Below are 16,969 nucleotides of genomic sequence, written 5' to 3' on the forward strand. Positions count from 1 at the left end.
AATTCGCAAAATTCTTCTCAAACGTTTAAACCTAAAAGCACAATTTAAAAAAAAAATGCTTATTAACAGAAATGTTTCCTTAAATTTACATCTGTACATATTCAGAATTAATGATACAAAAAATTCAATATACAGCACTTGCCCCATTGCTCTTCTGCATTGAACTTTTTAATTTCGACTGTATGTTGTGTTCGTTCGGGCGATTCCACTGCCTAGAGGCTCACTCACCTGCCCCCCCTGGCCTGTCTTACAGTCTGTCCGGCTGCCCACTGGCTGACAAAAGCATTCGAAGTATGCTGGCCACCAGTTCACAAGAACTCAAGTAAGCTTTAATGAAAACAATTCTCTTTTAAAAACCTATTCATTCAGTAGTTCACCAAAAAATGATGTGTCATTTGAAAAGAAAATGCTTTGAAGGAGCCACCAGTGCGTACCAGTGCCATATTTAGTGCACAGGAGCGGGCTTCGGGCTCAGCACATTTCTAGAAGATCCCTCCGCCATGTTCCCTTATATGCATCTCCAGTTCTTTCACGTCACATCCTTCCTATCTAGAATTGTCTGAAGCACGGGTCTTATCTTCAGGTATGCATGCACCTGCAAGGAAAATTTTACAGAGGTACTCAAACTTTTAGAAGTGATTATAGTTTAAAAAAGAAAAGTTAAGGACTGGGGTTGTAGCTCAGTGGCAGAGTGCTTGCCTCACTCGTGGAAGGTACTGGGTTCGATCCTCAGCACCACACAAAAATAAAATAAAGGCATTGTGTCCACATACAACTAAAAAAAAAAAAAAAGAAAAGTTAAGCTTTTAAACTCAGAAATTCATATAATTACTCAAAGTATGCATACTTCAGTAGCCCAAAGGAGAAGTCTGCCATACTAGTTCCATAAGACACCGGTACTGTTGTGAGTTAGTACTGCTCAGGATGATGCTGCATGAATCTGTGCAGTCGTGCTGTCACGCTGCATACACACACACACTGTCCGGCAGTCCTGCCTCCCCGTCCCCTAAGCCTGTGACTTTCAAGTGTGAATCTTGCAAAACTGCAACCACCAGCATCTGCACCAGCCATGGAGGCTTTCCTTCTCCGAGTCTCCCGTTCCAGGCCCAGACAGGACATGGGAGGAGCAGGGGTGAGTCCTGAGGGTGTGTGAGACCGCCAGGCCTCTTGGGAGGTGGTCCTTGGTGCTTGTGAGAACAGACGGGACAGTCCACACGTGACGAGAGCCAGGCGCCCAGGCAGTTGTGGGTCCCCTTTGATACCCCACCTCGGGACAGGGGTCTTGCTTTCCCTTCTGTTTGGAAAGGCTGTGCCCACGCCAGGAAAAGGCTGTTTTCCCCGTGTCCATCCTCCCAGCAGTCCTCCCCTGCCCTCACTGTGGCCACAGACCGTCATTTCACACCCTGTCATTTCTTGCAGGATCCCTGTCCAAGGCCCTAGTGCCATAGACCACCTGCTCATGTTCAGTGACTTCCTGAACTAGCCCTTCCGCCTCACACCTCTCGGAGCTCTCTTCATGGACTGTGACCCCTGGAGGGCTTCCTCTTACCTTGCAGTCCATAGCCTGGTCCAGAGCAGTGCCCGGTGGACACTTAGCTGTAGCACCTCAAAGCGGACAGCCTTAGCAGGAGCCATTCACCACACCCTGACCAGGCCTCTCCTGTCCCGGTGGGGACCACACTTTCCTCGTGGCCCACAGTGACTCTCTGCACTTGGACCCTGGCCTTCACGTCAGAATGTGGCAACAGTCCTTTGCATTTCTTGATGAGGAGTCCTTTGCAAAACTTGGGCAGATCTCCATTTCCGACAGGCCAGCTGTCGACCAGAAAGCAGCCTGGATGCTGCTGCCTCTGTGTTCTTCTGACTGCTCATGCTCAGCCCCGAGCCCAGAGCCGTCTCTGACCATGCACTGGCATTGGCTTCTCTCCCTTAGTGCTGGGCTTGGAAGCTGATCCTCATCTCAAATTCCGGGCAGACCCCTGCTTCTGCAGTCCCCACCTTCCCTCTTCTCCCCTCCCCCCCCCACTGGGGAGGTATGGTGGTGGTTCTCGCTCTCGCGTCCTCCAGAGCTGCACAGGCCCAGCAACACCTTCTTGCTGCCTGGGGAGACACATGCAGTTCCAAACCTGTCTTTGCAAATAAGCTCCCCTTTGCTTGATCCTTGCTAGGAAATCTAAACTCAAATTATTTTCTGAAATGATCTCTTTCTATTAATGGATCTTCAAAACTAAGAATTTCCATTCAGTGCCTTCTGTAAGGAGTTCATGCTTGAGGGGCCCATTTTCACATGCTGATGTCTTTTCAAACTGAGGAAACCGTGGATCAAAATATGATCTTTGCCTTTGACATTTTAGCCAGTGAGCTCATCTCTTCTGTGTTCGGAGTCAGAAAGCTTGGCTGGGGCAGAGGAGCATGGGCCAACCCTAGATGTATGACCGTTTCCTGGAGAGTGATTCACACTCGAGCCCTTTCCAATGAACCTCTCTTCATATGCATGTTTTAAAGATTGATCAGTTCCTACAGCAGCCTCCCACCTGAGCAGACCAGCAGAGTCCCTACTCAGTGTACAAGGCAGCCCTGTAGTGGTTCACGGAGACCTGTTAGGCAGCGGGTCCCATTCCCTCAAGAAGTCCTCTCTTTGCATCAGATGACACGTGAAGTTTTCTGGGAGTTTTCCTCTTGTCATTTCCATCACTGAATTTTTTTAGTTGGCCCTTAACAGGACACTCTTTACTACACAAGGTGAATCTCAGCAGGTGTACCCGAGGCCTTGGACCCTCAAAGCTCTTTGACTTCCTGAGTTAACACTGTGCTTAGTTCTTATCTGTAGCAACGGATGTGCAATAGTTTAATAAGAAATCAATAATTTTGTGTCTGATTGTGTATGGTATGTAAACTGAAAACATATTAAAATGTAATGTGTGCATGAATCTTATTCAAACACCAGAACACTACTTCCTCTGGTCCCTCATACAACTGATATAGAGCCAGTGAGTTGTGGGAATGAGGAGGGATGCAGGGGTGCAGGGGAAACCACAGGTGCTCAGAGGCAGGGTCCAGGACAGCTCTACACACCTTCCCCCAACCCTCCTCCCAGGGCCATGGGAGGAGTCCCTGGCTGTGACGCTGAGGCCACAAGTCAAAAAACAACAAAACTGTGCAAATTAAAGTGAATTTTGGCAAGAACTCTGCTTTCTATGGTTCCAAAGGGTAGTTTCTTCTCTTTAAGTTTCATTCTCTAAGACTTCCTAAAAGAAGCCCCAGGAAAGCACTTGCAAATCCCCCCCCGGGTTGGCCGCTGCTCTTTCTAGGGACCATGCCTTCCAACAGAGATCCCTTTCCTACTCCAGACGTGTGTCCAGTACAGACACCAGGAAGCAGGTGTTTCAGCATCTCAAGGACAATTTAGGCAAAGTCCAAGTTGACTTCAGGCAGTGGCCATGAGTTCTTCAACCAGGGCTCCAAACCAGATTCCACTGACAACTTGTCTGCCCAAATTCAGATACTCATCCTTACCCAGGTCTTCAGCTCACGGACGAGTGCCGTCGTCAGCACAAGGCCTGGTGGGAAGAGGGACTTGAGGCTGCAGGGGGTCTTGGCTCCTCCATCTGCCCTTGACTTACTCGTCACAGGTGTGGGGGTCCTGCCGGTGGTCTCACTGCTCACCGGCTCTAGAGTCTCCGGCCGTGACGGGGGGCTGAGGCTTAGGCAAATAGCAAGCTTAGCCACACATGACATGACCCTGCTTTTGTAGCCTGGTTATAGTTATTTTAAAATAAAGTGTAAATCAAAGAATTGAAATCTTGAACTTGGGTCAAAACCTAAAGGCTACTTATTTCTGGGCTGTCCTTGGGCTGGTGTGTTGGGCTGTAAACCTCAGGCAGGTGCAGGGTCGTCATTTGCAGGGCTCTGCCAGAGGACCTGCGTCCCGCAGCACCAGATTCGGAGAGCAGAAGGTTCCTGCAGACTTGGCCTCCTGGGGAGCAGTCCGCATTCTGTCAACTTCTACCTCCTCCATTTACCACAGTGAACCTGTAGGACTTTGTGAGTTTTTGCTGCTATCCACTCAGGCCTGGTTCCAACAGATAGCCGTATTTCCTTCTTGAGTGTTGGCCTCTGAGTAAGCTCAGCTCATTATGACAGTTGTGAGATCCTGGCCTCTCCATAGAGCAGGGGTGTCTTGCACTTTGAAGTTACCCCAGGACCCTCAATTCAGTTAGATGTCCCCTAGTTCAGCAGCACTCTCCCCCAAGCCCTGGCGCTGCACGGCACCTCTGCAGGAGCACACATCTTGGTGAGATGGGGTGTCCCAGGAAGGTCTCCGGCACACCATCAGTAGGGACCAGGTGAGCCCTTCCCTGGCCCTGAGATTTTGCCTCCTGCCCCGAGCCACCCCTAGAACAGAGAAACCTGTTGGAAAGACATCCTTTATGTGTCTCCGGGGCATGGCAGTTGGCAGAGTCAACCCAGCTTCCACACACGTCGTGGGATCTGTAAGCCAAGGTGGCAGGGGGCTCAGGTCCACTTTACAGAGGAGGGGACTGAGGCCTGGAGTGGCCTCTCAGTCCAGAGGCAGCCATGGAGTTGGAGCCATATGTCACACTCCCCTGAGTCACATCTATGTGTTGGGCCCCCCTGAGAGGCTGTGTGCAGCTATGGCTGACGGCACGCTTACACAAGCTTGCTCTCGAGTGGATTTCTTTTTTTTTTTTTTTTTTTTTTTTTTTTTTAAAGAGAGAGTGAGAGAGGAGAGAGAGAGAGAGAGAGAGAGAGAGAGAGAGAGAGAGAGAGAATTTTTAATATTTATTTTATTTTATTTTTTTTTTAATTCTCGGCGGACACAACATCTTTGTTGGTATGTGGTGCTGAGGATCGAACCCGGGCCGCACGCATGCCAGGCGAGCGCGCTACCGCTTGAGCCACATCCCCAGCCCCTCGAGTGGATTTCTTATAACCCACGCAGGGCTGTCAGGAAATCACTGGGCCAGCCAGCAGCTGCCAGGCTTCCAGGGACCCCTCACGCACCCACCATGGGAAGCCCTGTTCTCAGCCCCTCTCACGAGCAGCTAAATGCATTTTGTTCTTGGTCCAGCAAGTGCTTAGTTCTTCCATTTCTATTTCGATGTCTATAAAAGGTTTCATAAGGCTTGCAGAAGAGCAAATTCAAAACTGCCAAATATAATTGTAGATAGGCTCATGTTTTACCACAAGTCAGGCCAGCTCCAACTCAACGTGTAGGCAGGCACGAAATGGTAGATTCCAAAATAAGAATGTCTGGGGTTTGCGTCGATCATGGGCATGCACACGGGAGCACACAGAACCGTGACTGGAAAAAGGAGGATCCCATGAGTGGTGGCTCACTGGTTCCCACAAGGTGGGAAGCAGAACGGCCTCTGGCTCCTCTCCGTCCCTCATGAGTTCCTGCCCCTCAGCGAGCACACCACCGTATGAACCCCAGGTGGGGACAGCCTGGACCCTGCAGGACATGCCTCCTTGGAACGTTTGCTGGTCCAGCAAGATCCCTGCCCTGAGTCCCCTCCAGAGCCACAGGTGAGAGGCTGGCCCATCCTCACCACCATTAACTAATCACATTTGCAGGCGCACAGAGACCAGCCCAAGCCAGCAGCAGAAGGTCCGCACTGCAAAAACCTCTGCAGAGGCCTCGCAGCACTTGGGACCCGGGCTTCTGTGCAGAGCACCCTAAGGCTCCCAGTGTGGAAGTCGGACTGAGTAATGAGGGGCAGCAGGAGGCAGGGCCACCACATGCTCCTTACAGAGAGAGCCCTCTGGCAGAGCCAACGCACAGCCCGAGGAGCACGACCTTATCTACCCCTGGAGTGGCCGTACTGGAAGGCTCTTCCAGTCCTGTGCCCCGTGGACACATCAGCCACTGAGGTGGGAAGCCGGAGTGCACGGGGCGTTCCCAAGGATGGCGCCATCTTCCACTGTCTCACTGAAATACAGGACCGTCGGTCCACTCAAACCTGAGTCTCTAACTCCGAAGACTCCACACGAGTCTGTGGTTACAAAAGGGAGAGGCCACTGCGCACTCCCACCCCTGGGGGCCTGTGGCCCCCGCGAGTGACATCCTCACCTGTGCCCATGCGTGTGCCTCACCGCAGCGTCTCTGGTGGTCTTGGCTGGCTGCCTCCTGCTCGGCGTGTGTTCTTCCCGTAGCTACACCCACGTCCAGAGCTCCTCTGTGCTGCCCCTGCTCCTCCAGGATGAGGACCAGCAGGGGGACCCCCAAGTGCTGACCTCCACGTGGAAACACAGAGTGTGAGCTCACCTGCAGAGGCACCCCGGCCAGGCAAACGCCATTCATTTGTGTTTTGAAAACATCTGATCAGTACCCAGAGACAAGGCCATGCCTGCCCTCCAGAAGCTCGTGGCGCACATTCAGGAGACAGGGAAACACACATCCGACTTCCAGGAGGTGCACCAGACACAACTGAGATCAGGCCAGGGAGGCACTTGGCCATCTAGACTGAATCTGGGAGTGGCCAGTGCTGGCCTAGCAGTGAGCGGAAGTGCAAAGAGGGTCACAGTGGACAGAGCGCCTCATGGACACAGCAGGTTCCACTGCCACAAATGGCTCAGTCACCCTGGGCAGAGGACACAGCCACAGAGGACCACAAGGGTGTGACTCATGGAGGGCTGGTGAGCCCAGCGGATACTGTTCTGGGATTCAGCGCCAGCAGCAGGCCACCAGCAGAGCCAGGGCGTGGACTGCAGAGAGAGGGAGGGAGGACAGGCGGAGGAGGAGGGTGTGGACCTAGGGAAGGCCAGGGAGCAGACCCAGGGCTGGCCCTGCTCTCTGCCACCCAGGAGGGAGGGCAAACCTGCCTGGGGAGAGACACAGAAGGTCCTCCAGCAAGGCCAGCTCCGTGGCCACAGAGCTGTGGGGGCCATGTCAGCAAGAGTGGCCTCTCCTGGAAAGGCAGGAGGCAACTCCCTCAGGACCCTGGTTTTCAAAACAGGAGGCACTGGACCAGCGGTGAGAGGACACGCCCAGCACCTTCTCTGCTGGACTCGCTGGTGGTCTGCCGCCTCTGGGTCTGCATCTGGCAGGCAGAAAGCAAAATTCCCAGGTTTGGGTTGATATTCCATCACCCAGTTTCACAAAAAATACAAAATGTGATGAATGCGAACAGTTTCTCCAGTCACGTACAATGAGGTGTCCCCCAGGAGGCTCCCCAAGGACCTGCCACGCCCAGAGCCCCACGTCAGGACCCTCACTGTCCACACTCAGGCCTGCCTCCCCTCTTCCTTGTCTTGTCTGGACGCATCTTAAACCACAAGAGCACTGTTCTGCCTGTGTGCGCCTGGTGGGGGACAGGATACTGAGACCAAACTGGGAATGACCCAAACTGAGAACAGGCTACAAAGACACGTCTCCTGTGAAATGAGTCTTGGCATTTCGTCCTCCCCTTTGAAATCATGAAACCTGAATACAGGCACCAAGAAGCCCTTAAGGGTATTGCCTACTTTCAGAACATAAGAAATTGTCATTGACTCAAATATAAAATAATCCTCTTACAGAAACCATCGGAAATCATTCTTTGAACAAATCAACTTCTTAACTTCTGGATTACTTTCTTTGTAAAATATACACAGCACACCAGCAAGACGGAGAATTTATATGTCTTACAATTTTATGCACTGCAGTTTAAAGTTATTTTAAATATATGTGCATATTTTCAAATCATAAATTTTGAATTCATCTTATAAATTCTCTCTCTCTCTCTCTCTCTCTCTCTCTCTCTCTCACACACACACACACACACACACACACACATACACCTTTGTTGTAAACCTAGAATTCAAACCAGACATGTTTCCTTTCACAAACATTTAACTGATCTCTGAGCTATCTCCATGGCTCACATCTGGCTGGGTTTGGCCTCTCCTGGTTACTGGGAATGGCCCCATCTCCATCCCATCCTTGCACACTGGGGGACTCTGAAGAGGCAGCCCTCGGACATGGTGGGCTGCAGGTCTGTGCCCAACACCAGGTCCTGGGTAGAGGAGGAGAGAGACCAAGTGGGAAGGCCAGCTGGGAACACCAAGCTACATTGGACTTTTGCTGTAGAGTCAAGGTTTTAATGCTTTGCTAATTTATAGTACCCTAGAGCAAATGAATGAAATTGGAAATAAAATAGATGTTCCCTTTGGGAAATTATTGACAAGGCTTTTGGAGGGCTTCTTTTCCCCAGCAATTTCGGGAGAGAATCACTCTCTTGCAGCTCTCTCTTGATTGGAAGGACTGGATGAGATCAGGCTCTTCTGCAAAGGAGAGCTGGGGAAGTGCCTCCCCACTGCCGCAGATCTGACGCTGGTGCACTCCGCCTGTTCATGGACTTACCCCTCCACGGCCCATGATCTCCAGGCAGTGGCAATCCAAGGAGAGGGGCAAATCCTCAGTCCTGCTCTTCTGCATTCTTACAGAAAGAGCTTTGTCCCTGACACCCTGACACCACATTTTTCTGACAATCATCTGGGTCCTCTGTGGCTTGTTTTCTCTATTTGGAGTTGGGAGGTGAGACATCTGGTCTCCCTGAAAGGAAAGCAGAGAACACCCTAACAGCTGAAGCTCTGGGCCTCTTGTTCTCCTGGCTCCTCCTGAGCCAGAGCACGCTGTAGACACATCCTGACAGCCAGGGCAGAATGCTCAGGGCTGCGACACGAGTCTCCAAAAAGACCGACCCACGCTGTCCATTTGCCCTGAGCTGTGCAGGTGCCATGGCCACTGTGCGTGAGGACTTGAACTCCTGGTTGTATTGAATTTGTCCTGATTGAAATTCAAATGCTGCATATATCGAGAGGATGCACAGATTGGGCAATGCCAAAGAGGGCCATCAACTTCGTTGACATCCATCTTTCACGTCCGTAACCACATTCTAGAACATGGAGGAGAGTCGGCTCCTGCACTGAGCAGTCTTCTGTTGGCATCTTGGTCCTCCGTGGCGTTGTGAGCTAGGAGGGCACTGATGGACAGATGCATGCTCTTTTTGGATGCACAGTTCTCTCATCACGTGACCAGTGTAGGTGGACCAAAGCTGAGTGTGACTGAGTCCCAGTACTGCTGCTGTTGGAGCTTCTGCTTGCTGTGGCATGGGAAGGGCAGGGAGGCCCATTCCACAGCCGGAGGAAGGCTGACATTTATGTTTATTTTTAAAAAAAACATTCTACTTCATTACATCCAGGCAGGTGCAGGAATTCAGCCTTGGAAGGGTAGGAGTGGCCAGAGTTCCAGAGGACTTAACTGGCAGCCACATCCACAGCCATGGGGACTCTGGAGTTACCAGAACCCCTTCCCATCCAAACCCACCTGCAGAGAAGCACTCCAGGCAGGCTGCAGGGCCTCCCTGACCCACTCTCCTGGTGTCCACATTGTGACAATGGCTTGAGGGTGCATTGTTTACAATTTAGGATACAAATCAGTGACCTTTCTTAGCTTGTTCTCAATCTCGTGGCCAGTAGGGGCAGCTCAGGTTGGCCAGCCTGCTCAGACACTCCACTGGAGCCTTCAGGGCTGTGCCCACCGGCTCCAGGGCTGCCGCTTGTACTTGGTACTTACTCTCTATTTTTCTTTATAAGGCCCAATACTGAAGGCACTATATTCTGATCATGCTGTTTAATTTGATTGGGATAAAGAATATACACAACACATGAAATCACCTAATACTAGAACAAATATTCCTCAGTTCAGAGGAAAGAAGCAGGCTATTAATTAAGCAAGAATATTTATAAATGACTTCTTGGGCACAAAATAAATTCAAAAAATTGAAAAAACAGAGAAAAGAGAATTATATATATCCCCACCACTCTATGGTTATGTTAATGTTTTGATTAATCATGAAGTTATCTATAATCTTAAAGCCTTTCTTCTGGCTTAGTGTGTAGATAATATAATCTTATTTTTAATACTCTCATAATATTTCTGGGGCAAAATGTTTCTGTAGTTTCCATCATAACAAATCAGCCCCTTGGGCAGTGTTTTAAGGCAGGGGTCCCCAGGGGGGCTCCTTCTGCTAGGTCCAGCTGTGACACTGTGCCTCTCCAGGGCTAGACTCTCAGGTCAGATCAAGCAGTGTCTGCGTGGGTCCCGTGCGTCAGCCTCAGAGTTAAAAGCCTCAGCCACAGTGCAGCAGCCAGGTCTGCTTCCTCCAGGCTCCTGACATCTGGGGAAACAGCAGGCGTCTGATCCCTGTGTCCTTGTAGCCCACCTGCAAGGGAGGGGCCCGGAGAAAGTTCTAGAATGCGCAGCAGGGTGCTGGCTGGAGGTCTGGATCGGACTTGGGGCTCTGTTGGGATGAGCTTTTAGCCAGGTGTAGTTTACAGGTCTCTTTGGTGGCAGTGTCACTGCAGGGAGGGGGCAGGGGCGGAGTTCCCGGTGAGGGGGCAATGCCAGCTGCAGCTGTCACCCTGACCCTGCAGGGCCTCACCGTCAGGTGGCTCTCAGAGGCTCAGTGGGCGGCAGGCCATGAGCATGGGCCAGGAAGGACACCCAGACTGACCCTCCTGGTCCTCTACTCTGGACAGAAGGAAGCACGGGTCCTCTGGGGCTTTCTGCTTCCATCTGGTGGGAAGGTGCAGAAAAGATGGCCACTGTGGAAGTGAAGGTCATTCCACTCCAGTGCCTCGAGTCCCAGAGAGCAGGGTTCCTCCTGCACACTGCTCAGTATGCCCTGAAACAAGGTGTAGAGCCTCGGTGCTGACCACACAGCCAGCCTCACACCTCTGTGTGGACACAGAATTGCATTGCAGTCAAAGCTGTGCATCTGACTGGTGCAGGTAGCAGCGCCATGGGTTATTTACAAACAATTTAAATGCTGCTGCTCACCAACACCTCGACAAGGAGTCAGGACAGGGCATGCAGGGGGCAAACACCCTGTACAGTGACGTGGTGAGGCCGGCTGCCATGGAGACCCAGCACACACAGACAGAGGCTTAGGCATCACACTTGCAGGTCCAGAGAGAACTGAAACCAGTGTCTTGGAGGGGAGATCTCTTCCTGTCCACCCCCACCCCCACTCACTGCTTGAGGAGTCACCCCGCCTAATGAGGCAACTGTGGACACTACGAGGAGCAGGGAGAGGAGGAAGCACGGGCCTCTCGTGAAGGGCTCTGGTTTCACCTTTGGCAGGAGGGACATCCCCAGTCCTGGACATAGGAACAGTGCAAGGACTCAAACATATTCCTTAATCCTTACAATGACCCCTTCAGATGCACCACGCACCTCCTGGTCCACAGTGATATGGTGCCCTCCTGCTTGGTGCCCAGCAATGCAGGCATAGGCATTGAAATGACCCTTCTGGACCCCTTTGTCATTCAAGCTCCCAGCCAGAGCTTAGCCAGACCTGGCCAGCCTATGCCAGACCAGTGAGCGCACCATTCCAGCCAGCAGCTCAGTGCTATGCCGCCCTGAACAGGACTCTGCATCTCCCACTTGCACGTCCCAGGAGACTTGGCTTCTTCCTGTGGTGACCCTGTGCCATCTTGCTCTTCAGTTGTCTGGTGGCCTATGTCATGTGCCAGGACTTCAGTGCCTAAATGTCTGCCATCTCTAAAGCACGATGCAAATTGCAGCAAATGGCAAATCCAAGTCACCGACTAAAATAGTTAACACAGAAGAGAAAACACTTATTTGCACCACAGAAACGTGAGAAACCCAAGTCCTCCGGGTGGAACAGCTCAGGGGAGCTGATGGGGCAGTGCACAGCCCCACGGTGCCCTTCAGGATCTGAGTTTGCCCCTTGGCTTCTTGAGCACCAAGCTCCTCCTTGTGAAGACAAGAGTGCACAATTTTCCAGAAGTTTCACAAGAGCTTGAGAATCTTATCGTCCTGGGTGGAAATGGGCTATCATGAGGAGTGAGCTTTATAAAGTTACCTTAAAGGGCAGACAGCCTGGGTGGTGGCCACAGTGGCGTGTTAGTGGGAGCCAGGTGCAATACCACAGGGAGGTGACCACACTGCAGCATGTGCAGAGACAGCCCCACCTCCTGGCCACATGCAGTTCTTACTCCCTGAACCAGGGGCCCTCCAGCTACTGAGCAGACATGAAAGAAGTCAGATTTCCTGGGCTACTGGACCTAAGTCAGGGTGGAAGCTGTGTCCCTGCCCATCAGCAAGGCCTAGCTGCTCCTCACCTGCACTGCACGCGGGTGGCCAAGTCCTTGGTGTGTCTTCATGGCAAGCAGAGGAGCGCTGGGCACACAGCTGAGGGCTGGCCAGTGCGGCAGAGTCTGAGTGTGAAGACGTGTTCCCCTTCAGGCTGCTCAGACGCCACCAGGGAGGAGTCCTGAGCCCTGCTGAGCACAACAACACCCATGGCCTGTGTTTGCCACCAGCTAGGCCTTTTCTCCTGTCACTTTCCAGATGTAAAACTGGTTTGGGGAGAATCTGGATTTTGCCTGTTTCTAAGACCTGCGTCGTTCGTAGACAGAACTGACATGAGTGTTTGGTTATGTTGAATGGCACCTGCCCCCACTCCCGCCAGAAGGCTTCACCCAGAGGCCTCTCTCTGCAAGTCCTTGCTCCTGGTTTAGCATCCTGTCACCTCTGCTCTTCCCAGAGGACAGGTGCCTTCCTCCCGTCCCTCACCATCCCTTGCCACACCTTGCCACACTCAGGAGGCTGAGCTTAGTGGGAAGCTAGGAGCTCTCTGTCGCCGAGTCCTCAGGCCCAGAGCTTCACGTGAGCGCTGCCCTCAGGGCACGCTGTGACAGTGACCAAGTGATGGAGACGGGAGGCAGGAAGCCACCTCGGATCAGCAAACTATCCTTGAGTCTGCAGGGAAATCCATCTGTCAGTGTTTTCTGGGCATGGGAAATGGCTCCCGGTTACAAGAGGTGCCTGGGTTTTACAGTTTACCGTAAGCATGACTTAATCATTGGAGACTGCAGACATGCAGTTTGGACAGGCTGGGACCTAGTTGTTCAGGTTACAGTTGTAACTCAGGAAAGCAGTCGTAAACATTTTGAACCGCTTTTCACTGGGAAAAGCTCAGAACTCGAGGTTCACTGCTTCATACCAGAGCCTCACTATTTGCTTTCCTCCTTCCAGGACTCATCACAGTGGGAAAGGGTAGAAGTCCAGGGTCCAGCGGTTCAGTATTTGCCTCTTTCGGGACCACTGGGGTTGGGAGCGGGTGGAGGTTTGCTTTCAGTGGAGATGCTGGGGGTGAGCCCGGGAAGTGATGAAGGTCTGCTGTTCCCTTCGGGGCCCCTTGTCAGTTTGGCTGATTTCCCTCCCTCCTCCCAAGCCACACTGTCCCTCTGTTTTTCTTGGGGAGCTGTCTTGTAGGAATATTATTTTCCATGACTCTTCAGCTGACCCTCCTGGTGGCACTTGTCCACCTGTTGGGCATCATATTTTGTCGGTGAGCCAGCTGGCTTTAAATTAAACATGCAGCGTTTTCCACTTGGATGTCCTGATGCGGCCAGGGCTCCGTCCTGGGGGCCAGGGCTCAGTCAGAGCTCACGGGAGGGCATGCTCCGCAGCCTAAGGACTTGGACGCTTTTGCCAGGACAGTATGCCCAGAGCCCAGCATGGTACTTGACCGTATTGGACACTGGATGGACATTCATGGCTCATGGAATCACAACTTCTAGTCACTCCTGACCTACAACAGAGGGTGGGGAGAGTCTTCACATATCACCGTGCCATGGGCCCAGCCGAGCTATGATTCCACCACATCTCACCCTCAGAATCTGACAGTGGTGAGGGCCTCTCCCAGAGGCAGCTCTCTACCTCTCTGGATGCTTCTCTGCTCTTGAGATGATGACCAGAATTTTCACCACTGAAAATGCCCGTCTCTAGTGCTGAACTCCCCAGGGACATACGGAATGAGTGTTGAAGCTAAAAAGAAATAGTCTGATTTTTGCTTTTATTTCAAGTACTTGTAGCTATTATTTATTTATTTTTCTGCAATTGCGTTACTGAAGAGCCCCCAGGTGCATGGAGAGAACTTGGGCTCTCAGCTTGGGCCATGAGCAGCAAGGCAGAGGATGCACACCTGCCCGCTGGGCCCAGTACTTCATGGCTTCCCTGGCCCTCTGGAAAGGCCAAGGCAGGAGCCCCGAGCACAGGTCACACACAGACCCAGAGCCAGACCTCCCGAGGTCAGACCTGGCGTGGCCACCCTGCAGTCCTGGTGAGGTGCCCCACCTTTCCTGCCTCCCCTCTTGCAGCAGGGACAGTGTGGGCGCTTCTCACAGGTGAGTCATGTTTGTAAAGTGCTCCCAATAGTGCCGAGGTCCAGAACAGCTGAACAGTGCCTTGGTTCAATGAGCCACTGAGACCAGAGACCATGCAGAGAGGCCAGGCCAAAGGAGCTCTGAGGCTGCTGGGGTGGAGGCGAGGGTGTCAGGAAGAAAAGAATTTAAATTTAACCCAATTCTAACAACAAATGAAATAGAACTTTTTGTCTTTGAAGCTCCCAAAACCAAGATCAAAATATTTCAAAGATAAAAGAATTCCATTTTCCTAATGTGTTTTTCTCACTCTTGTCTAACATGGTATAATTTTAAAACACTGACATCGGACTTGCAAACAAGGTTTAAAATCATCCAGTAAAAATGCCCCTCCACCTGTCAGCTTCCCCCGTCCGTCCACACTTGGATTTCCCTCTCCTCTCCCTCTGAATCCCGACGTGTTTTCACAAATGGCAGGTTTGGGTCACCTTCTTTCTCTGTCATTTCCTTATTTTTCAAATGATCTTGAATTCATGCTTCATCTCTCTGGCCTTTCTGAATGACAGTGCTTCATGGTAGATCCTGCTGCCACAGAGGTGTCTGTGCCTCGTGTGGCCCTGGGCGTCAGGGCCTGCTCCTCTGGATTCCCCCGGGGGCTGCAAACCCTCTCTCTTGGTTTCCTTTACCAGCTTCCAAGCCAGGCAGGTTCTGGTGACTTGGGATGCTCTATTGTAAAACTTCCCATTGGGTGCCCCTCCAGGAGGTCACCGTGACCAGCCCTGCACGTCAGGTTCCGGGTGGCTTCTGGAAGTGACATCTCGACTGAGGTCAGAGGTCAGTGCCAATTCCTCCTGACTGAGTCTCTCAGCCATGACCTGTGATGCAGCTCCAGGTGCTTTTGATGTTGATGTCTCACCTCAGAAGCATTGACGCAGTGCAGACCAGAGTGCTCGGGTGCATGACGGGCGCATCTCACACTTGCCGGCCCGTCAGTCCTCTGACCCACACACCAACACGTTCAGCACGTTCCTGCTCCAGCTCTCGCTTCCCACCTGAAGACAGAGGGACTCAGGCAGGATGTGGCCTTTCGGGTAGCTGGCGGGGTTTTCTCCTGCCTGGGACGGAGGAGGGCACACAGAACCTGAACTCCTCCCTCTGCCTCGCCAATTATGTGGGTTTCAGCAGGTCAGTTAGATGAACTGCAGTTCTCTTACCTAGAAAAAGCAGCAAAAATATCTGCCCCCAGCTTCACATTTCCTTGTGGGAACAAAATCAGGCCTCATCTGACTCACACTCTGGGAAATGTGCTTGCAGCTCTGGAAGCAGGAAAGGCTCTGGGCCTGACAAGCAGTGGAGTGGAGACCCAGCCTGTAGCTGCAGGCTCTGCTACCTGAGCAGAGGCTGAGGGTGCAGTTGAGAATACCAGTGTGCCTGGGTGTAGGGGTGCACACCTGTCATCCCAGAGGCTTAGGAGGCTGAGGCAGGAGGATCGTGAGCTCAAAGTCAGCTTCAGCAACTTAGGGAGGCCCTAAGCAACTTAGTGATACCCTGTCTCAAAATAAAAAGGGCTGGGTGTGTGGCTCAGTGGTTGAGTGCCCTGGGGTCAATCCCTGGTAACCACCTCCCCCCAAAGAAAAAAGAATACAAGGGTGCCTCTTTCACCAAAAATTAGCCGAAGTGGAGGAAACATGGGTGAGGCAGTGAGCCTGGGGAGGGAGAACCAGAGCATGGAGCTCTGGCCAGAAGGGGCCCCACAGGCAGAACTCTCCCAGAGAACTAACACGGCAAGTGTCAATCAGAGCCGGCTTTCAGGAGCCGAGCTTCCTCCGGTCCTCCACCACTGGAGGGGAGGAGATATTGAGCAGCTTTTCTGACGCGCAGAAGTCTCTGATAGTCACTTAAATAAAAACGAAGTCTGCCTTTCCCATTCCCCTAGTGCAGAAGGACTCAGAGCTCGCGTTGGGCCTGCCGGGGCTGGTCTTATCTGCACCAGAGGCAGAGTGGTGCCTTCTACAGGAGAACAGTGTCTCCCTGCTCCCTTCCACACGGAGTCTTAGGTGGATGCAGAGTGGAAGAGTGAGGGCCGTCACTGGCGCGAGACCCCAGCTTAGTGCCTCCTCTCACCTCAGCCTGCGGTGCGTTGTGGCCCTGGTGAGGCTTCCCCTGTCCCTGGGGAGCTTCTCCCATCAGGGCAGCTCAAATGTGAGCTTCCTGTGGCCCAGGGGAATGGAGAGGGGTCCAGGGAGGAGGCTTGCAGAACAGCCCCTGGCAGCAAGCCGGCCACAGGACTGCTCCTCCCACCAGCACGACCCGCCGGCGCCTGCCGTGGCCCCCAGGACCCCGCAGCTCGGGTGTGTTTCTGCCACAGTGGCCAATCTTCCTGCACACCAAGCCACCTCCATGAGTGGCCTCAGTGTGAAGGCCACCGTGGGAGAGCCGCTGCGGGGAGTCGAAGGCAGCAGCTCTAGCCATGCCTCCTCAGCCCTGGAGGGCAGTGGTCGAGGCGCCTCAGCCCTGCAGGTGTATGACCTCCACCAGGAGGTGAAGTCTGCCTATTTCTAATGCTCACTGTCTGGGTAGCTTCTGCTAGTTCCTGGACTTGGTGAACAGTCTTCTTCACTCTAAGACTGGAGTGAGAGAAGTTACATCTCCCAAGTCTAAGACAAGGACTAATAATGAGTTAGCATCTCATTGCCAGGTGCTGCACCCAGCCAACTGCAGGTGGCCACTGTCCAAAACAGACCAGGGTCAAAGAGAAAGGAGGGTGGGT

General features: G+C 52.5%; 1 protein-coding gene across 9 annotated transcripts in view; it reads left to right on the forward strand.

The window, feature by feature from the left end:
* MYT1L (myelin transcription factor 1 like) overlaps positions 1-16,969 on the forward strand; it is a gene marked incomplete at its 5' end in the record, with an annotated part of 133,517 nt that overhangs the window by 73,555 nt on the left and 42,993 nt on the right. For all 9 annotated transcript variants that reach the window (XM_081265476.1, XM_081265479.1, XM_081265477.1 and 6 more), the window contains one exon: positions 254-322. In XM_081265476.1, the coding sequence (XP_081121602.1) occupies positions 254-322 (69 nt within the window). The remainder of the gene's footprint in view (positions 1-253; positions 323-16,969) is intronic.

The sequence above is a fragment of the Spermophilus citellus genome, assembly GCF_964194105.1.
Source record: "Spermophilus citellus genome assembly, chromosome: 13".
NCBI classification, from domain to species: Eukaryota; Metazoa; Chordata; class Mammalia; order Rodentia; family Sciuridae; genus Spermophilus; species Spermophilus citellus.